The 21,627-nt window shown below is 39.1% G+C and overlaps 1 protein-coding gene across 1 annotated transcript in view; it reads left to right on the top strand.

Annotated features, from left to right (window-relative positions):
• Positions 1-21,627, top strand: part of lama1 (laminin, alpha 1) — a 43,573-nt gene that overhangs the window by 12,633 nt on the left and 9,313 nt on the right. The window contains exons 9-46 of the mRNA XM_053495435.1: positions 514-619; positions 2,410-2,567; positions 4,004-4,144; positions 4,258-4,425; positions 4,849-4,953; positions 5,574-5,788; positions 6,487-6,598; positions 6,711-6,821; positions 6,974-7,101; positions 7,304-7,390; positions 8,212-8,423; positions 8,729-8,835; positions 9,483-9,663; positions 9,779-9,915; positions 10,003-10,236; positions 11,042-11,185; positions 12,074-12,256; positions 13,260-13,445; positions 13,558-13,685; positions 13,889-14,009; positions 14,824-14,964; positions 15,117-15,235; positions 15,411-15,691; positions 16,039-16,181; positions 16,348-16,446; positions 16,532-16,643; positions 16,832-16,988; positions 17,169-17,379; positions 17,496-17,612; positions 17,817-17,980; positions 18,260-18,398; positions 18,536-18,638; positions 18,739-18,855; positions 19,808-19,990; positions 20,121-20,275; positions 20,412-20,555; positions 20,635-20,768; positions 21,425-21,572. Of these exons, the coding sequence (XP_053351410.1) occupies positions 514-619; positions 2,410-2,567; positions 4,004-4,144; positions 4,258-4,425; positions 4,849-4,953; positions 5,574-5,788; positions 6,487-6,598; positions 6,711-6,821; positions 6,974-7,101; positions 7,304-7,390; positions 8,212-8,423; positions 8,729-8,835; positions 9,483-9,663; positions 9,779-9,915; positions 10,003-10,236; positions 11,042-11,185; positions 12,074-12,256; positions 13,260-13,445; positions 13,558-13,685; positions 13,889-14,009; positions 14,824-14,964; positions 15,117-15,235; positions 15,411-15,691; positions 16,039-16,181; positions 16,348-16,446; positions 16,532-16,643; positions 16,832-16,988; positions 17,169-17,379; positions 17,496-17,612; positions 17,817-17,980; positions 18,260-18,398; positions 18,536-18,638; positions 18,739-18,855; positions 19,808-19,990; positions 20,121-20,275; positions 20,412-20,555; positions 20,635-20,768; positions 21,425-21,572 (5,631 nt within the window). The remainder of the gene's footprint in view (positions 1-513; positions 620-2,409; positions 2,568-4,003; positions 4,145-4,257; positions 4,426-4,848; positions 4,954-5,573; positions 5,789-6,486; positions 6,599-6,710; positions 6,822-6,973; positions 7,102-7,303; positions 7,391-8,211; positions 8,424-8,728; positions 8,836-9,482; positions 9,664-9,778; positions 9,916-10,002; positions 10,237-11,041; positions 11,186-12,073; positions 12,257-13,259; positions 13,446-13,557; positions 13,686-13,888; positions 14,010-14,823; positions 14,965-15,116; positions 15,236-15,410; positions 15,692-16,038; positions 16,182-16,347; positions 16,447-16,531; positions 16,644-16,831; positions 16,989-17,168; positions 17,380-17,495; positions 17,613-17,816; positions 17,981-18,259; positions 18,399-18,535; positions 18,639-18,738; positions 18,856-19,807; positions 19,991-20,120; positions 20,276-20,411; positions 20,556-20,634; positions 20,769-21,424; positions 21,573-21,627) is intronic.

Genomic DNA, 21,627 nt, shown 5'->3' with positions numbered 1-21,627 from the left:
GTGCCTGTTTTATTGCATCTGAATTGCATTGTGTGCGGTGTTGACCAGTTGTGGTTTGTGTGTGGTCACGTTTCAACAACAAGGACAAGTTAATGTTTAAACGAAAGAGTGTAGTAATCAAACCTAAAATCAGCTTAAGAGTTATAGTGGTCGTTCCTATAGTTCTTTATGTGATGCTTTGTCGTAGACGTTGTTGTGACTGCATAACTCACTGCCTTATTTTACCTCTTGGTAGCGTAGTAGGTATGGATCTGGGCTAGTGTGTGAGTGTAAGTCACAGTTTCACTAATATTGGGCCCTTGATTAAAGCCCTTATCTCTCTGTACGTCAGTGGCTCTGGATCACTGTGACACTTAAAGCTGGGCCCAGCTTCCAGGCTTATGTGATGAAAATATTTACACAAGACGGCTGTATAGCTGTACTATATATGAAATAATATAAGGCATCTTATCTTTCTTTCAGTTATACAACTAAAAAAGGGCTGTATTTGTTTCTTTATGCCATTCTTCTTAGATGTCTCCATATGCTGACGAGCCCTGTGTAGAGTGTAACTGTGATATGCGAGGCTCAGTCAGCCATGTCTGCGTTAAAGATGACAACCAGGCACATCCTGGGAAAGGTAACTAAGTTATGCACTCATCCACACACGTGTTCATATACTGATCAACTATAACGTTAATAACATTATCATTAAAACAGGCTTTGTATCAGGTTCTGGGTTTCCCTTGTGCCACCACAACAGCCCTGGACCTTTCAGGGCGTGGCTGTTACAAGCATTACAACTTAAGAAACATCCAAACCTTAATTTGTGCACTGGTGCGTAGTCAGGTTGGAACAGGAAGGGTTAGGGGGAATTAAATTGTCCAAAATGTCTCGGTATGCTGAAGATTTAAGTGTTCCTTTCACTGGAACTAACTCTCCTGAAAAACAACCCACACCCACCACCAGTTTCAACATGACGGCGCACCCGTGCACAAAGCACTCAACCCAATAGAACACCTTTGAGTTGAATTAGAACGGAGACTGTGAGCCAGGCCTTCTCGTCCAATATCAGTTTGTGACCTCCCATTTACATTTAGGCATTTGGCAGACGCTCTTATCCAGAGCGACTTACTTTTTTTTTTTTTTTTAACTCATTATACATCTGAGCAGTTGAGGGTTAAGGGCCTTGCTCAAGGGCCCAACAGTGGCAACTTGGTGGTTGTGGGGTTTGAACCTGGGATCTTCCAAATTGTAGTCCAATGCCTTAACCACTGAGCTACCCCTAGCCCAAATGCGCTTTTGAAAGAATGGTTAAACATTCCCATAAACACACTCCTAAACATTGTTGAATGCCTTCTCAGAAGAGTTAAAGTTGTTATCGCTGCAAAAGGGGCGGGGCCAACGTCCTATCAAACACTATAGATCAAGAATTGGATGTTACTCAAGTTTATATGCATAGGAAGGCAGGCGGGCAAATACTTTTGGCAATATAGTATATGAATTAGGGTTGCACACACAATGATAATTTAATGATGATCATTTTTTTTGCCTTTCTGAATTATTAATTTTTTTTTAGAAATCACAGTCTTTGTTGGTGAGCATGATCATGGTTGGCTCATTGATTAATAATAGATTTAATTTTTATTGAATCTGGTTTTAGATATTTTATCATTGCAGTTAATTGTGTTTAATATGAAGCATTTGAAAGATCCAGTAAATGTGTTTAATAGGTGCTTTCATTTTGATTCAAAATTATTGTGCAGAAAAAAATGTCTAGACTAGTGGTAGTAGAAAGTGTAAGAAAATACTGCTTTGTGGTGATTTAACAATGTGAAATGTCAGCTTCTTGAATAATGAATCGACTGAGTAATTATGATATGATAAACTCGTCTGATTTCAGTGTTGAGGAAATTCAGTCATAAATTGTTTATGCTCTGTTTTAATATTAAACATGTACTCAGATTGTCAAATGTGAAGAATTTTCTGTATATATAAACTAAGATAAAAAAAAGTGCTTAAGGGTGCAGAACATAAACTATTTAAACTATTTAAAAAATATATTGTGCATAATTATTGCAGGTCTGCAGGGAATCAGTTGTTTCGCAGAATATTAATTTATGTCAATTTCTGTTTAAAAAATTTGTAAAACTCACATCATCACCAGCTTTCAGTCTGCAGTCCTGTGTGATCTTTGATTTTAAATAGTTGGGTGTCATGTACATCTCTTCTTTTTCTCAGTCATGTGACTAAGTAGGCCTTTTGAAAGAATTAGTGACCTGACCAGGGTGTACCCCGCCTCGTCCCAAAAGTCTCCTGGGATAGGCTCCCCACAACCAGGAGGATGGAGGAGATGAATGACTGAATTAATCATTTTTTTTATTTATTATTAATCATCTTGACCTTCGTGTTTCCTGTGTTGCTGTACAGGTGTTTTTCCAGGTCAGTGTGTGTGTAAAGAGGGCTTCACTGGAGAAAAGTGTGATCGCTGTGCGTTTGGCTACAGGGACTTTCCTTCATGTACACGCTGTGAGTGCAGCCTTGAAGGAAGCCACAACATCGACCCCTGCAAAGAGTGCATCTGCAAGGTGAGAGCAAATCACAGGTCCGGTGATCAGGGTCACAGATTGGAATGATTCTCTGATTTTGAATGTTATTCTCTCAAATGTGTACATTTAAATAGTTTGACACATATTGCGATTGTGATTTAAGTTACAATATTTACCTGTTAAATATATACCATTTTGTATTCATTTTGCATTGATCTATTCTAACACCAAGTATCTTATTAAGAGGATACCAATATTTATTTGTCACAAAATTTCCAGCTTAGTTATTATTACCTGTCATAAATTTCAGGCTTTTGCGATTAAATCATTTATTGCAATTTGATTTACATATGAGATTAACCACGCAAAATAATGTATTGGTTGAGTTTTAGTAAAAAATAAATAGAAAATACAAACTTTATCTGTGATTTTGTAGTAAATCAGCAAATAGTGGCAACAAATTAGATCAAGGTGAAAAGTGTTTAGTTTTGTTGCCAGCAAAACCCTTTTTATTCAGATGATTGTTAAAGATCATGAAACATTACAGCCTCCTAAGCATCCTTACCCATCCTTGGGTACTTGAAGACAGCTTCATATCACAGAACAGGTATGCGCCGATCGCGTACTGTATCTATCAGTCGCCCCTAGGATTAAAGGATTACAGCAATAGCACCAGATAGAACCAGATGTGAACGCATATAGTCACACCAGTCTGCTGTGTTGAACAGGAAGTATTTTCACTTGACTGATCATATGACAGAAAGAAGCAATGCGATTGGTTTGTCTTGGCTAAGTCGGTTTGTCTTGGCTAAGTCGACGCCTAAAATGTGGTATATTGTTTAAAAAAAAATTGTCAATTTTAATTTAACATTTGCAAGTTTACCTAAATAATTTTAAAATTAGAAATTAAGAATGATTAAATTGTGAACCTAATTTAATCGCACAGTAATGACAGCAGAACAAGCTATAAACGTTATTGCCTTTTGTACATTTTGGCAAATTATTATTTACTAACAATTAGTATTAGTTTGTTTGTCAGTAAATAACAATTTGCCAAAATTAAAAATTTTTATCAGAAAGTACAAACAGCTTTCAGTATACGCAGATACATACTCGCATTTTACAAGATTATTGCTTCTTCTTTTTGAATTTATGGACGTTTGCCTCAATAGCACCTCCTACTGCTCTGGATTGTGGAGCAGAGGTCTGGCCAGACAAAAAGAGCATTTGTATTATACATGGGATTTTAACAATCAACAACACAAGCATCTCAGTGTGTATTAGATATTTTAGTAGGTTTTAATCATTTAAAAACTAAAGCCCAAAAAATATATTCGAATTGAATCGACAGTCTCGCTTGGATTCTCAGCTTTACTTATTGATAAAGAACTCTTCTGCAAGTAAGCTATTTCATATCATAGTTCTCCCGGGTAACTTACTTTTGACTGAGTGTGTTGTATCTGTGCTTTCTTCAGGCCAATGTAATGGGGGCGAACTGTGATCTGTGTAAGCCGGGCTTCTACAACCTCCAGCCCAGTAACCCAGAGGGCTGCACTGAATGTTTCTGTTTCGGTGTGTCTGACGTGTGTGAAAGCTCCACCTGGACCACCTCTTCGGTATACTTACTTACTTCATTACTTACTTACACACACAATCTAGCTGTTTATTTTGGACGATTCATATTCACCTTTGGACGTGTTCTTCATTCACCTTAAATGTTTTATGTAAGATCATACACAGAGATGGTTGGCTCCGTCCCTCAACGCACAGCACCCACTCAGTCTACACAGCTCCCGTAATAGAGGACAACCTCATCACTGCTAATAATGTTACCGCTGCTAGGAGCTACCTCTCTGTGTCCACGTGGAGTGCTCCAGAACCCTTCCTCGGCAACCAGGTCTGTCTCTCTGTCACTCTTTCTCTTCTCCCTCTACCTCCTTCTCTTCCTTCTACCATCTTCCCTGTCCTCTAATTATACCTAATCACTGACAGACTCATTACTACATGTGAAAATAATGAGCTTATACATGACCAGGGTGACACTTAATATTTGTAGCCGGGTGATCCCTCGGGTGATTAATTAAATTGAAACAAGTAATTATCCCTCACAGCGTCACCAGCTTTTAGTGAAGAGGAAGATCATTAGCATTAGAAACAGTTCTCATTTAGGGGTCCTGCTCCCATGTTAGAATACATATGCGAAATCCAACAAATATCTTGCTGTTATTATCGTTGATAATCTTTTTACCTAATGAAGTGTTTGATGAACAAGGCTGGAGCTGGTGCTGATATTTGCATGTTTCTTTTTTCCCCCCTGTAGCTGACTGCTTATGGAAACTTTCTAAACTTCAGCGTGGCTTATGACGTATCAGTCGACAATAATGTGGACAAAACTCTCTCATCGCATATTGATGTCATCATTGAGGTAAGCTACGTGCTGCTTATAGTTTTTTTTAGCTACAGTTCCTGCAATCCTTACTCAATACCATTACATCCATGACTCCTGTTCAATAAATTCAATAATTCATTGCTGCTTTTAGGTATAGTCAAGATAAAGCTTAATTGCCAGAGTTGTTTCATTTGGATAATAGTGTCGGGCTTCCTACATTGGGACAGATGAGGTTGGGCATATTTTTGGGAAATCAAAAATTCTAATCCTAAAGATGCCAAAGCCAATCCAAGAGAGAATGAGCATGAGAATATTTAAGTAGGGAGGGGTGACATACACTCATAACTATCAGTCACAGAGACAGTATGCGATCATGAGCATCTGTGAGGTCATACATGCAGAAGTAGGTGGATAGCAATTTCTATATGATGTTGCAGCAGTTGAAAAGATGTGGTCAGCCGGCTGGCTGCACATGCCTCAGATAGCTTTTATCCTTCCTGGATGTTAGCTGTCATGTCACAGGGGAGGAGCTGCCCTCTAGATGATAATTTGCCATAACTGAATTCGAGAGAAAATAATGGAATTATCCCCTTTGTGTATTATTCAGTGACTTGCAATCATATGACTAATAACCCTTTTCTGTCTGAAACCACCAGGGAAATGGGAAGGCTGTGCGTCAGTTTCTACCCAGCCATGTATTCCTGAATCCTCACAGAGAGCAGCAGGTGGCGCTGCACCTAATGCCGCATGTATTCATTGATGTACACACAGAGCGACCGGTGCAGAGAGATGAGCTGATGAGTGTACTGGCTGATGTGGCGAGTCTCAGGATCAGAGCTCATCTCAACACCAGTGTGGATGGAGTGCTTAGGTGAGACAACATTTAGTCTGTCTGTCTTGGCACACAGCATTGCTTGCTGACCATTAAAATAAATGAGCATTGCTATATTTAAAAAAAAAGTGAGTGATTAATAGAAGTTTTTCCCTGTGCATCAGATTCTGTTTAGATATAAAATCCCCTTTGCACTAATTATTATTAATTATTACAGCCAAGTTTTAATAGTACTTGGATACTGTCAGTGTAGAAAATTTTTCATGATCAGACTGTCTGCTTCATGTCTGAAACACTGGCCTCCCAGGAACTCCTTTAATGGCCCAAACATGTGGAAATGGCTGTGAGTGAGGTCAGGACTGTACAGGGGATGTGACAATAAAGAGTTTCTAACCCTAACCCTTGTAATGACCAAGTTGCATTAGTGAATGGTTGTGTGTAGACTTTACACAGACAGATGCATGCCTTTAGCAATTTGGCGACAAGTTATTTTTACGGAGCAGGTGTTCCACTTTCTAAATGTAAATTCTAAACGGTAATGATTGCAAGGGTTAGGGTTAGATACTGTAGGTCAATCATTAAAGGGTTAAATATCAATTAGTTTCACACCCTTATTGACAAAAAAATTTCATCACACGTTCTAGTGGACGACCCTTATAGATATAACTTTGCCATTTCTCAAACCACCCAAATGCACATAGTCCTCTAAAACTGCTCGGTTTATTTTGTATTTACAGGTTGAGTACTGTACACATGGCTGTAGCTGATCCCAGCTCCACAAGCTCTGACATATCTCCAAATGTAGAGCAGTGTGAGTGCCCTTGGGGATACTCCGGGACTTCCTGCGAGGTGCGAACACAAACTGCATGAGAATTTTCTGATGAATTGACACAATGGTTCGATTTTTTATCCTTTTTTTTGTTATGAAAGTCATTTTCCGTCTGCTATCGGTGCTTTCTAGACCTGTATATCTGCGTTCTATCGAGTTGGAGGCATCCTGTTTGGAGGAAACTGTCTGCAGTGTGAATGTAATGATCACGCCACTGAGTGTGACATCAATGGAGTGTGTCTGGTGAGTAAAAGTAAAAAAGGGTATAAGTCAAGTTAAAAAAAAGTTTTATTCACCACTATTATGGTATGATTTGAAACATATTTATAATCATATGCTCTGACTTTTATAGTTGCCGTATGCATGTGTGTGTAACACTCTTGATTGTTTCTCAGGACTGCTCTCACAACACTACAGGACCACACTGTGACCAGTGCCTGCCAGGTTACTATGGCGACCCTACCGAAGGCACAGAGGAAGACTGTAAGCGATGTGCCTGCCCGCTGACACTGGCGTCCAACAAGTGAGTTGTGTGTGTGTGTGTGTGTGTGTGTGTGTACCAGTGTGGCACTCAGTCCTCAACTGCCTTTTGTAGCCCTTGGAGTCAGGGAATGTCTGTGAGAGAGCTAAGATAACTGGAAAAGACTGACTTCGAAAATTTTCAACTTTGACTGGACACAATAAAACTTGTTTAAAGTGTCAGCTGTTTCTTTTTCTGTTTACAGCTTTAGTCCTACTTGTACTCTTCAAGGTTCTGGAGAGGTCACATGTGACCAGTGTGAGCAAGGATACACAGGAGCCAAGTGTGAAAGGTAAACCTAGCACATTTATGTCTATCCAAGAGAATAGATCCACATGTACATGATCGGTCATGAGCACTGTGTGATTGGTGTTTATTTCCAAGGCCAACTTCTGAACTACATTAACTGTACGATAAAATTGGATTGTTATAAATGAATGCAGGCTTTTGATATGTTTTATTGTTGTATATCCAGATGTTTGCGTTACACACAATGTGTTCGTATTTGTTTTCGGGAAAACATCTATTATAAGAGTGGGATGGAAATCTTTATTTTCTCCACTGATAGATGCTTAGTGGAGACTTTATAGGGACAAAGTGATCTGATCCATAGCAACTCAAAGTTTGACAGTTGTGCAAAACGTCAAGTGAAAAACTGGTTATTAAAAACTGGTTATGAGCGAATGGTATTCTTCATGGCTTTTGGAGGTCTCCAGACCTAAACCTAATAGAAAAATATTGGACAATGGTGAAGAAGACAGTAGCAGTTAAGAAACCGTCTTTTGTACATGATCTTTAGAAAGCAATCAAGCAGGCATGGGTTGACCAAGTGACACCAGAGTAATTCAGAGGTTTTTTTAACTCTTAATGATTAATAGACTTTATACTACATATTAATTGTTGTATAGCAATTCTATTATCCATAAAATAAATTTTTAAAGAATGGAGATAACCCTGTGTAAGACCATAGCCACTCTAACCGACCTATTATGAACATGGTTTACTGAAATACTACTGAAATTTACTGGGAAATCTATTCTAGGTGGTATCTGAATTCAGCAAACCTTTTTTTTGCTGGACATTCTGTTCATATCTGCCTCTTCCCATTTCCAGGTGTGCTAACGGTTATTATGGCGACCCCACCATCCCTGGTCAGAAATGCTCAGCGTGTGAGTGTAACGGCAACGTGGAGCCGTCTGAGCCAGGCTACTGCGACTCTGTCACCGGCGAATGTTTAAAGTGTGTGAGACACACAGCAGGCCGACACTGTGAACGCTGCCAGGATGGTTACTACGGTGATGCTATTATAGCCAAGAACTGCCAGGGTATGTGCATCTAAGGGAGAAAAAAAAAGTTATTTTTTAAGTTAATTTTAAAAAATGTGTGAAATCACTTTTCAGTAATGAGAGTATGATTTCTCTAAACAGAGCCTGAATTTAATAGTCCTAATTTTGTTTGTGTGTAAGCTTTCTAAATGACAAAAATGACTAGTGGGAAATCTTTTTTTTTTTTTTTTGAAAATGAGTATTTAGGGCCATCCAGAGGACAATAAGTGTACTGCAGTTTTTTTGCACCGTTTATAATTCAGCATTTGCATTAGTCTGTGTTTTTTTATTTTTTGTGTGTTTAGCATGTGGATGCCATGCGAACAGCTCAGTTTCCACCGTGTGTAACATTATAACTGGCCAGTGTGAGTGTAAAGACAACGTGGTGGGAGAGAAGTGTGACAGCTGTCAGGTATGTTTAAGCTCCTTTGAAACTAAATCTAAAACTTTCTTACTTTCCTTATTTATTTTCTTTATATACTTCTTTAAATACTAAGTATGAGGTTTATTTATAAACTATAACTAAAAATTTTTTTTCATGCACATTAATTTCAATATTTTAAGAATAATAACTCATTATAGCTACTGTAAATACCACTCACTGGAAGAATTGGCTATGAAGTGTCCATGGGATTGATCACATGTTCTTGCACTCTTATTTGGATGGATGGAGGGAGATGCTGATGAAAGGGGGCTGATGAATTTTGGCATGCAATCAGGTGTAAAAGGAGCGCAGCTGTTCCTCAAGCCCAGTGTCAGATGCTCGGGCTGGGGTAAGTGCTGACAATTGAGTCGCAGGCAGTCTGGAGCTCAAGTGGGTTCCACTTGGATGTGATGCCTGACATTTGGCCAAACGGATCTAATCATGATGAATGACAGAGCTCAGATTGATTATTTGTATAATAATTGTCCACAGTGTGTTATGGCAAGCTGTTCTGCAGGGCGTTTGTAAGCACATGTGTGTCTCTCTTTCTCTCTCTCTCTCTCTCTCTCTCTCTCTCTTCATATTTTTGTTTTTTTGAAGATTTCCCATAACGTTTACCTCTTATTTGCCATCAGGTCGGTTTCTTTGGCATTAACAGTGGCGACGGTTGCAGGGAGTGCAAATGCAATCAGTCCGGATCCGTATCAGAAGCATGTGATGAAGATGGCCAGTGCCAGTGCACTGTTGGTGTAGCAGGTGATAAATGTGATCGCTGCCAGCACGGCCACTACAATTTCACAGACAGCGGCTGCACACGTGAGACTTTAATAAAAGATTGTCTCTGATATTGTGTAAAATCATTTAAGATGAGAGCTCCAAAGTTTCCATTTGAGATTTGAAAGAAATTTGCACTTTCTACTCTTACAAACAGCTTGTGACTGTACTCACACGCACGGCAACTGCGATGCTGAGACAGGAGAGTGTATCTGCCCACCTAACACCATAGGGGAGAAATGTGAAATGTGTGAAGATGATCACTGGGGTCATGACGGAGTGACTGGATGTAAGGTAGTGTACAAAATGCATACATAGTAAATTCCAGTGTTAATCTGCACATTTGTGACTGAATAATCATGTTCCTGTCTGTCTCCACAGCCTTGTGACTGCAACGTAACCGGCTCAAACTCGTCTCAGTGCGACCTGCTCAGTGGTCAGTGTACGTGTAGGCCGCAGTTTAGCTCTCAGAAATGTGACCGTTGTGCTCTGGGCTTTAGGAATTTCCCAGAATGCACTGCGTGCAACTGCAATGCTGATGGCACCCATGAGGAGTTTTGTGATGTAGAACTGGGAGTATGTGGCTGCAAGGACGATGGACGTTGTGTGTGCAAGGTAGTGTTACGGCACCCTCTTGTGTTTGGCGCTGCTGCTTTTATGTTGTGTTAAAGGAATGTGTCTTAAACTGGGAAGTTTAAAAAAAAAAGACAAGTGGATTGACCATCTCTCATTTCATTATAAGGCACTGACAAACAAATCTTTTCTTCAAGTTAAGTAGAACAATAACTGAAATGCGAAAGTCAATATTACAACATTAATTGGCATTTTATGATACTTAAATTCTGTACATATTTCCTTTTTTATACAGTAGAACGTTGGATTGCGAGTAACTTGGTCTGCGAGCGTTTTGCAAGACGACTAAAATTTTCTATAAATTTTAACTTGATAAATGAGCGAGGTCTTTGACATACGAGTAGAGAGGTTCCTTGTTAAAGAAGATTTCCGACAGAGCAGTGTTAACGTTTGTTTGTTTGTGTGTGTGTGTGTGTGTGTGTGAAAGTCATCCTACACAGTAGCCCCCTTCCTCCTTCTCTCCTCTTTCGTCTTACTTCAGCTTTGTGCGAAAACAAACACACATGCACACACACTCTCACGAAAACACTGTTCTGTTGGGAATTTTTCTCGGTAAAGTAAAAAATTTTTTTTTTTTTTTTTACTTCATATTTTTTATTAATTATTTTTATATATTTATTCATTTTTTTGGGTTGTGGAACGAATAATCTGGGTTTCATTATTTTTTATTGGGAAATTCACTTTGATATATGAGTGCTTTGATATACAAGCACATTTCTGGAACAAATTATGCTCACAATCCAAGGGTTAACCTGACCTTTTATTCTTTTCTCTCTCGCTCTTTCAGGATAATGTAGGTGGTGGTGGTTGTGACGAGTGTAAGAACGGGACATTTGGTCTTTGGGGGCAGAACCCAGCTGGCTGCAGCCCTTGCTTCTGTTTTGGGGTTTCCTCCACCTGTGAGGAGCTTAGTGGAATGGTCAGAGTGCCAGTGAGTACACAGACCTTCTCAGATTCTACAATTCCTTAGATGCACCATATGAAAAGAGTCTTATTAACATTTTTTATGCCTTAGTGATATGTTCTCAACATGAATGTTTTTGAAAGCCATACTGCATAATGGAGCAGCTGCTCTGTGGGAATCAGGAGCAGTGTGCATTAGCCGAGAAGCTGATGATGAATAGGAGTGCTGAAAAAAAATTCACAGTATACTCAAGCAAGACAAAGAAAGAAAAGCTTGAAGCAAATACCGTCTAATTAGCAAGACCTAAGAGTGTGGAGAAATTCAGAATAAAGTGGGATGTAACCACAGGCTAGCATGTATTAGAGAATGGGGTCAAAGCTTTTTGTTGTTTGTCTAAATGGATTTAAATAGAATATGTACCAGGAAATGACTTGATTGTCTCATATGTAGTGATTAATAACCGCTCTTGCTTCTTCATGATTTAATGCAATAATGATTGTTGAGCAAATTTTGCATATCAAATATGTATAGGATGGCATTACATGATGTTATTAGTACACTAAAAAGGATGGGTTTGGATTTGAAAATGTTATATTTGTAATTCGTTGTTTAAAAGAAAAAAACGACTCGGCCACAACTGAGAGGTAAAGCAGATTTTGGCCAGTATTACCTGCAGTGTGAGCATAACCAACTGTGTAATCATGTGCATCATGAACATTACATTTGTAGAATAAGGCATGTTTGCTGTATCAAGGCAATCAAAAAAATAGCAGGACAGTTTGACACTTTGTCCGACAGCTTATTAGGTATCATTAATAATTGATTGCTATATTTAAACACAGTGCCTTCTGTTTCTGACTGTTATATTTTTATATGCTGTTATATCTGAACACAACACTTTCTGTTACTGTTTAGATCACTGTGGGTCCTATGACTGAGAAGCTATATGTAGTAAGCCAGAATGACCTACAGGGGACGCTAGAGGGTGTTTCTTACACAGAGGGAGAAATCCTGCTGGATGTTGCTCAGCTGCAGACCGGTTCAACTCTCGCTGGACCTTATTACTGGCGACTGCCTCAATCGTTTCAGGGCAGTAAGGTACAGTACCACAAACCAGGACTGTCAGATTGCCTTAAAATGCATTGAAATATGGTTTAGCTTATAGTTTTGCACCACTGTTGATAAAGAAATAATTAAATATTAAAAATAAAAGCATACAAGTTCAGTTTTGAAGTACAAAGTACAAGTACAAGGGGAGAATTAGATATTAAATTTAATTAGATATAGTAAGTTTACAATGTTTTTTGGAGGCATTTACATGTGCATTTGTAGGTATCCATGGGGCGTTTAAGTCAAACCTGGACTTTTAGCCTGGACTGTGTAAAACAACAGAACACAATTATGACAGGACATACAACCTTTATTTGTCTATATAATCTTCTGTTACACGTATCCCAGTGTTTCATTAGTGCTTGGATACCAGCACTTCTAAAACGCTGGCCTCCCAGGAACTCCTTTACTGGCCTAGACATGTGTGAATGGCTTGGAGTAAGGTCAGGACTGTACAGGGGATGTAGCAATAACTCTCACTTAGGTTCCTGTAATGTTTAAGTAGTGTTTGTGAATGATTGTGTGTACAGATCCCACAGACAGATGCGACTCTTACGCAAACTAGCGACAAATTATGCGTCAATTTTCAAGGATCAGGTGTTCCACTCACTGAATGTTCACAGTAATGACTATTAGTGGGCTCCTCATTCGAGATCGTCATTCACAGACATACGGTTTGCATCATTCAAATGTTTTATTGCAGTTGAGACAAGAGTCTCATCACTATATTGTGCTTGAAGTCTTGTGTAAATGTCAGTTTTATGCCTTCATTCACAGGAATTATCAGCACAAGTTTGACTTGAATGCTCTTCTTATATAACAGTGTAGTTTATTGTGACAGACATACGGCAAGATAGAGTTCGACAGCAGTAATGTGAATCTTTTATTGTTTTCTTCACTGGCAATACAAACACATTTGCATTACACATAACACAAAAACATTTGATGTCGGTGTGTAATAGTTGAGTTAATGTCTTGTGTTTCTCTGCAGCTGCTGTCCTATGGAGGTCAACTCTCGTATGCTGTAACTTTTGCTGCTCTGGATGGATCAGGTCTGTACAACCATGAGCCTCAAGTGCTGATGAGGGGAGGCCACCTGAAGAAGCTGGTGATTTTCACTGACATGCCTGCTCCAGAGAACGGCATCAGGACAACACATCATGTCCCTCTGACAGAGGTGAACCTCACTAAAACACCCACGCAGCGTACAGAATAAATAAAACTTATCACTGAGCTGGGGTAATTAGACAGCTGAGAGTGAAGTAATAATCTATTTTCTACCTGGACAGCACAAGTGGAAGTATTACAATGCAGTTTCTGAGAAAGCAGTGAGTCATGAAGACTTCATGTCCATCCTGAGTAATGTGGAGTACATCATCATCAAAGCCTCATATGGGACAGGACTCCAGCAAAGCAGGTCAGAATCCTGAAGTGAAATTTTTTATGTACACGTCTTTTTCAGCATCTTTCAGTACAAAGGAGATGTATGTGTAGTATATAATAATAGTGAGAATTTATGATTGCGTGCTATTTCGTCTAATCATTTTAGATTTTTGGATCAGATGGATAGTTATCTATTTGTCCTGCCAGTCTAAAATCATCTTTTTGTCCTTGTTCAAGGATCTCAAATATCTCCTTGGAGACTGCAATAGATGCGGACGAAGCTCCTGAGGGCATGAAGGTGGCCAGGCTGGTGGAGATGTGTGAATGCCCTCCAGGTTATGCAGGCCTGTCCTGTCAGGTACTGTAACTCCAGAACTTGTGATATCGTTGCCACTAAAACCAGTCCCTTGCGGACTACAGTCTTAGCATTGGTATTTTTCCTGCACATTCCCAGTCGGCACAGGACGTCTTCAGGACCATACAAACTAGAGACCTACTGTGGACATCTTCAGGACGTACTTAACCCAGATGTTTTCATGTTAAAGTTAGGGTATTTTCAATAAGTTCTTAGGAATATGCAATTTTTGTGAAGATAAACTAAATACGGCGACACAGAGGCTTAGTGCACTGTCACCTTGCACCTCCAGGGTATGAGTTTGAATCGAAATGTATAGTGAGTGTGTTAGACACTCCCTTAATGATCACATGAAACACATTTTTTCCATGTTTCGCTCCACATCTTGCACATACTGTAACACACTGATTATCTTAATGTTTTGTTTCCACTGCTCTAAAATCTAATCAGAACACACACACTGTTCATACGCTGTAAACATAATTCAGTCATACAGTACTACACTTTAATTATTTTGCAGCTTGCATTAATACTTGTAAACATTTTGACAAAACCACATGCTGTTTACTGTGTGACTCACAAATCATACCAATGTTGTTACCTTACATGATCAAAGACATGATGTAAATTCATGATTTAAAAATCAATTAAATGTCATTTCAAAAAAATATTTATCTTTTGCCAAAAAAAAATTACTAACTAAATTTCTAATTGCATTCAAAATGCAATACAAAGCTATTTATGTTCATGAATATATTCACGTGTGTTTTTTTCTGTGTAAATTAACACTGTGCGTTCTTGCGTTGTGTTTTTGTAGGAATGTGCCCCAGGTTACTACAGGCAGCAAGTATCTGAGCTCAGTATGAAGGGCATGAACAGGCCACTGATTCAGCCTTGTGTGCCCTGCCAGTGTAATAACCATAGCTTGGCATGTGACCTGGACACGGGCGAGTGCCTGGTAAGATCTCAGTTTATTACATTAGACTCTTAAAAATGATACCGCCATACATACATACCTCTTATATAACCCTTGATACAGTTGTAGGCAGACAGCATTTGATTTATTTAATTGTTTGTGAAATACATAGAGCTGTTTTCCTTTTTACCTAGGGTTGTCAGCACCACACAGCAGGAGAGCATTGTAAAATATGTGCCACAGGGTATTACGGCAAGGTGAAGGGATCCATCAGTGACTGCTCACTTTGTGCTTGTCCACTACCAACCAACAGGTACATAAATTACACCCTCAAAATGCAGATATTATATTATATTATATTATATTATATTATATTATATTATATTATATTATATTATATTATATTATATTATATTATATTATATTAAATTATTAACATCATAGTTGGTAACAATAGTGCACTAACCGTTGGTGGTGTATTTGTGCAGTTTCAGCCCCACCTGTGTATTGGAGGGTGTCGGTGATTTCCGCTGTGATGCCTGTAAACCTGGCTACGAGGGACGCTATTGTGAGAGGTGTTCGCTGGGTTATTATGGCAACCCCTCACAGCCAGGTGGAAAGTGTGAGGAGTGTGTGTGTAGCGAGAGCGGCTCGCTGCACAACATGTGTGACGCACAAACAGGGAGGTGCGAATGCAAGGTTGGGTTCAGAGGTCATCTGTGTGACCAGTGTGAAGACAGACACATCCTCACCGACGACCAGTGTGTTTGTGAGTATCCTAAACCATACACACACACACACACACACACGCACCAACACACTGAGTAAGAGCACCATGTTAACATCCGAACAATTTTTATTTTATTTAATTTTATTTTTTTGGATCTTAATTAGCATTGCCAGGTGATTGGTATCTTTAAAACAATATCTACTTTAGTTAGCCAGCTCACCAGGTTACCACTTCATCTATTAATAATTTATCATTTGACGTTATTATAAGAAAAAGGCCATTTAACCTTCCTTTATTATTAATGATCTTAATAAAGTAAATAATTAATTATCTACTAATTACTAATAAATGAATAACTGCTAATTAATGACTAATGCTTTCTTCAGCATGCAATGACGACTGCACTGGGGTGTTGCTGGATGATGTGGATGCTATCGAGGCCTCGATCCAGTCCCTCAACCTCAGTGGTGTCATCCTGGCTCCATACAGCCTTCTGATCAGCCTGGAGAACCAGACCCAAGAGCTTCAGGTGGCTGCACAATCATCATCAATTTACTCATCATAAACTGGTCCCAGATGCACATCAACTCTATCAATAGTGCTTAAAGCTGTGCGAGATAAATCACATGATATTTTAAAACTTGTAGTTAAAAAAAACAACCTGATGCATGAATCAAATATTATTGCTCATTCAGGTGTCGCTGTCATCGGAGCAGAGCTCAAGCTATCAGTTGAACATGGCAGATGAAGATGTTGCACACCTCACTAAACAAGTGGATAAATCTCAACAAAAGGTTTCCCTAGCTTATCTCATCTCAGATCTGATAGACAAGAGAAGAGATACTGAGCAGCTCTTTTAATACCTTTCTTTATTCTTAGGCGGTGAACGTATCTGCTTTCGGCGAAGATGTGCTGTGGGCTTGTGAAGAGAGCGTCAATCAAGGAAGAGGCCTTCTTGACCAGATTTCTAACATTCACTCAGCCATCAACGGTACCCGATCCGTGTATTCATAACTAGATTTTGTAATAGTTTACTATTTCTATGAGAAATATATAACATTCCATATAACAATATTGAGACTGGCTTTATATATTCCTGAAACATGATGAAGGGTGCTTTTTATAAATGATTTGTTAAAATGAAATAAAACTCATTTGGCCTGGTTTTGCTTGGTCTAGTTGTGAAAGAGGAAGTGAACAGTCTTAATGAGACAGTAAGACAGGAAATGGAAGAAGGACATCGTAGTGTTCTGCTGAAACAGATGGAGGCCATGTTGGAGCGGATTAGGGTGATCGACTTGGACAACAGCAACAGCACTGCTGTAGATGAGCGCAGGTAAGCTATTTGACATGCTTTATCAGGGATTTATTCGGATTACATTTTATTGATTTACTAACATTAGCTAAACAGATAAGATAGCATATAGCTTAGAATCTTGTTTATTATTTATTATCTGTGGGTTTGTAGAAAGCTGTATTTTTCAGCGCATTAATGAATACAATGTTACGTTCGCAGTGCTGCGGTCCTGGTGCTTGACGCTGTGCAAAAGGAAATAGCGGAATTCTTCGATCAAACAGAGAACCTGAAGAACAACATCTCCACTTCCCTAGCCAGGCATCACCAGCATCTCAAGGATGTGCAAGAGCTCATGGACACAGCCAAGATTCACAATAATCACACAGAGCATCATCTTATGAATATTCACACCAATCTGGAGGAGTACAAGGTGAGTGTTCCTCTTGAGTTAAGTTGAGTTTGTTTAGATGTTTACCAGTTTATTCTGAATGAATGAGTGCCTAGGAAATGTGTTTGCCATGTAAACAAATCTCAATGTTTCGACAGACCCTGAGGCATAATGTGAGCGATCTGAATCAGTCAGTGGAGAATAACCTTGAGGAAGCTCAGGAGTTTTTGACTGATGCTCTCCACATCGCCGAGGACATGCGCAATCTCACGGTGGTGAGGCCTGATGTTTTACTGCTGCATTCAGTTGCTAAACTGTTATACACCAACAATCGCAAGGAATATTATCCTCCCAGTGATATATTGTGAAACGTTTTTTACTATACATGAAATGTGTTTCGTTTTGAGTATGAACTCACATGATGCAGGTAGAATGTTGGTGTCTGGTGCTGATGTGATGGTATGTGTGTGATTAATCAGAGCGTGGAGGAGGCCAAGGAGGAGCTGCTGCAGTGGAGCCCCACTGTGAGGAAACATGTGAACACTCTTGTGATGGAGTTGACCAAAAGAGATGCACTGCAGTTAGTGTACAGAGCCGAGGATCACGCCCAAGCACTCAAGAAAGAGGCACAGACAATCTATGGGTGTGTATTCATGCATATCTAAAAGAGTGGTGTGTGATGTTTGAAGTGTATTGTGTATGCATCCACAAGCCTTAATTTATAATATTTTTTTATATTGCCTATCTTTTGTTCTGCACTGCTTATGAGTTAACTGTTACTAAAGCTGTTTATAAATAAAAGTGTGTGCAATGCCCACGGGAACGTTTGTACATCATGCCTATAACTTTAGGGTTCCTGTCGATATAAAATCTGTTTTGATGTGGGTGTGAGTTATTTATTTATTTATTTATTTTACTGCAGTACTTTGTCTGGAGTTAGAGAAGCAGCGCTGAATGCCACCACGGCTTCTCAGGGAATCTCAGATGTCTGTGCCAACATCCAGCAGGCTGAAGATATAGCACTCTCAGTCAGTCACAATGCTAGTCATGCCCTTAACCTGGTGAGTCGAACAAACAGACCTTTTGTAGAATAAATCTTAAACATGGTGGATTAAATCTTGATTGTTAATCTAAAGTAGCGTAAAAAGGATGCAGTGCCACTTCTTTATTTCTTTTTTTTTTACCCTTTTCCTAAAAGACTCTACAAACAGATGGTTCTTTAACTGAACTGGGCAAACAGGCTGTACAGAGAAGCTTAAAGCTCCTAAATGAAAGTGCAGATCTGAATAACTACACTGAAGGTAAGTGGTCTTGCCCACAAGAATATAAATGTATATATAGAAATCGAGATGAATCCATTTATCCTGGTTATATCTTGTTCATTTTTGTTTAATTTCCCAGAACTTGTGTTGAATATCAGTGCTGTAAATAGCAAACTTAGTGGAGTCAGAGTAAGTATGCAGAACTTTTCCCAGCGTCTGCCTGAGGCTCTTAACAACCTGGAGATCTTGCCCAGTGGTGAGTCTCCACACACGCACAAGAGCACGCACACACACACACACTCACACGCAAACACACACATGCGCGCACACACACACACACACACAAACACTCACACGCACACACACGCGCGCGTGCACACATACAAACACTCACACGCGCACACACACACGCACACACACAAACAGTCACACGCGCACACACACACGCACACACACAAACACTCACACGCGCACACACACTTTAAACATATTCACGTTGTCTCGGCCTGCCTCTTTGACTGTATATGTTCCTTTTGTCTATAAGTACAATGCTAGCGTATTAGTACAAATACACAGTGTTGAACAAGCGCAAAAATCCTGTACTGTAGTAAACATAGAGAAATCCCAGGTACAATATTAGTCAAGTAAAAGTAGAAGCCTTCCATTTACATTTCTACTTAAGGAAAAAAGTACAAAAAAACTTACCTTCAAAATTACTTACATTCTCTTAAGCTTACTTAAGATGTATAACTCACTGTAGCCTTTACTATATAGTACATCTCTCTCTCTCTCTCTCTCTCTCTCTCTAAGCTGTAAACATGTTATCGTCCCTATCGAAATCAACACCCACTTCTGATTCCAAACACCTGCTACATGCTTGAACAGAGAAAGTAAAATCATGCAATAATCTATAATAGGCAACAGTAATAGTTTCAATTTTAAAGACTACACACCACTGTGGTTATGTAACACACAAGTACAAAAGTGTAAGTGAAAAAAAATATAATAATAAATTTATATATATATACTATGTATGTGTGTGTGTAAAGTACAATAACCAAGTAAATATTCTTAGTTTCCTCTGCGTATTTAAATACAAATACAGCAGCATCATGAACATATTCTGTGTATATATATATATATATATATATATATATATATATATAAATGGTAACATCCTGTCTGAGTCAGTTCAACTGTTTGTGCAGGAAATAAAGAGCTGGCTCTTGAGGCAAGACAGAAAGCAGCCGAAGCCAATGCCTCATTACAGAAAGCTCTAGAGCATTTGGAGAGCTATCGCATAAAGCTAGAGGCGTCATCTTCAGCTGTGAGCTCAACTAACAGCAACGCCAGCACTGTTAATGCGATGGTTAAGGACTCCAAAGACGCTGGTGGGTTCCTGAGTCATTGATCACATTGTCACATTGTTATTCATAGTGATATTCATATACTGTACAAACCTTCGAAAATACAACACGGTTCTGTATTTCCTCAAGTATTAATTATTCCTCCTTTTATTAGCCAGCGCAGCTGAATCTAAGCTAAAAGAGGCTGAGGTGCGAACAGAGAGACTATTTGATAGGTTGCAACCTCTGAAGTTGCTGGGGGAGAACCTGAGCAGGAATCTGTCGGAGATAAAGGAGTTGATCAACCAGGCCAGAAAGCAAGCAGCTTCGGTCAGTGTTATTATGTTATATAATGAATGTGAATAAAATATTGCATGATAGTTATGCTCATATCACATATGTTAATTTAGTGATTTAGTAAATTATTCACCCTATTCGATTGATGTCGGATCCTCCTTTGGTACAGATCAAAGTTGCGGTGTCAGCAGCCCGGGATTGTGTGCGTGCTTACAAACCAGAAATCACCTCCAGCAATTTCAACACACTCACACTCACTGTGAAAACTGCTGAACCAGACAACCTGCTCTTCTACATGGGCAGTGGCTACAGTGTAAGCCATAATTCTTTCAACAGCTTTCTTCGTTTCTTTGTGTTTGTGGGGGCTAATTTAGCTGTCATGTGATTATCAGGTGGATTTCATGGCTCTTGAGATGAGGAATGGAAAAGTGGCCTTTCTGTGGGATTCAGGCTCAGGTCATGCTAAACTGGAGTACCCCAACTTGCAGATAAACAACAACAAATGGCACAGAATTAATGCTACTCGGTACGTTTTTGTACTCTGTAACATCCACAGTGCAGTAATGACATTATTCTTTAATCTCATCCAGCAGGAGATAATATGACTCACAGCTTTCTCTAATTAGTTACTCGATTTTCAGTTTTGAAGCTTCCGCTGCTTTAGTTCACACTGTTCTGTTTTGACATGATATGTTAAAACGTGAAAAAAAAGACCAATTAACTGATTATTTTAATGTCACTTGACACCAGAATATTTTGGCACTAAATAGATCAATCATTCACAACTATTATACCAAGTAAATTTATCGCAGGGTGTTCACTGAACTTGCAGAAAATCAAAATGAAAAAAAAAAAAAAAGACACCATTTTTCATTGCTTTTAAAATTAGCTTAAACCACCAAATGTCACATAACTGTATTTGGTCAATGTGAAAAACTCTGAAGCTTCATAATGCATTAAAAATTCAGCGCTACTGACTGGCATTTCAGTATTTAATTACTCCAATCAGATCTCATCACCTAATTATTATATTAATATTTCTGTGTTTTTTAAAACTGTGCAGGTCTGAGGATTACTCCAACTGGATTAGAGCAACCATAGCATAGTTGATTTAAAAACAAAACAAATCAGTAAATTTCATATGTTTCTTATCGATCTGTTTACTGTGCTGTTATTTTTTAGATTTGGAAGGCAAGGCTCCCTCACTGTTCAGCAGTTGGACTCAGAGCCGATGCCCCCAGTAAAGACCACGGCACCAGGTTCATCCACAATCCTGGAGGTCAACAAGTCCACATGGGTGTTTGTGGGAGGCCTGGGTGGACAGGTCAAGGTAAGCAAAGCGGCTTAACCTTAAAAAACAAAACAAATACGCTTTATAAAGGTGA

Source organism: Clarias gariepinus, chromosome 4, assembly GCF_024256425.1.
Source record: "Clarias gariepinus isolate MV-2021 ecotype Netherlands chromosome 4, CGAR_prim_01v2, whole genome shotgun sequence".
NCBI lineage: Eukaryota > Metazoa > Chordata > Actinopteri > Siluriformes > Clariidae > Clarias > Clarias gariepinus.
Note: the sequence above shows the minus strand (reverse complement) of the source record. Positions and strands in the feature narration are given on the sequence as shown.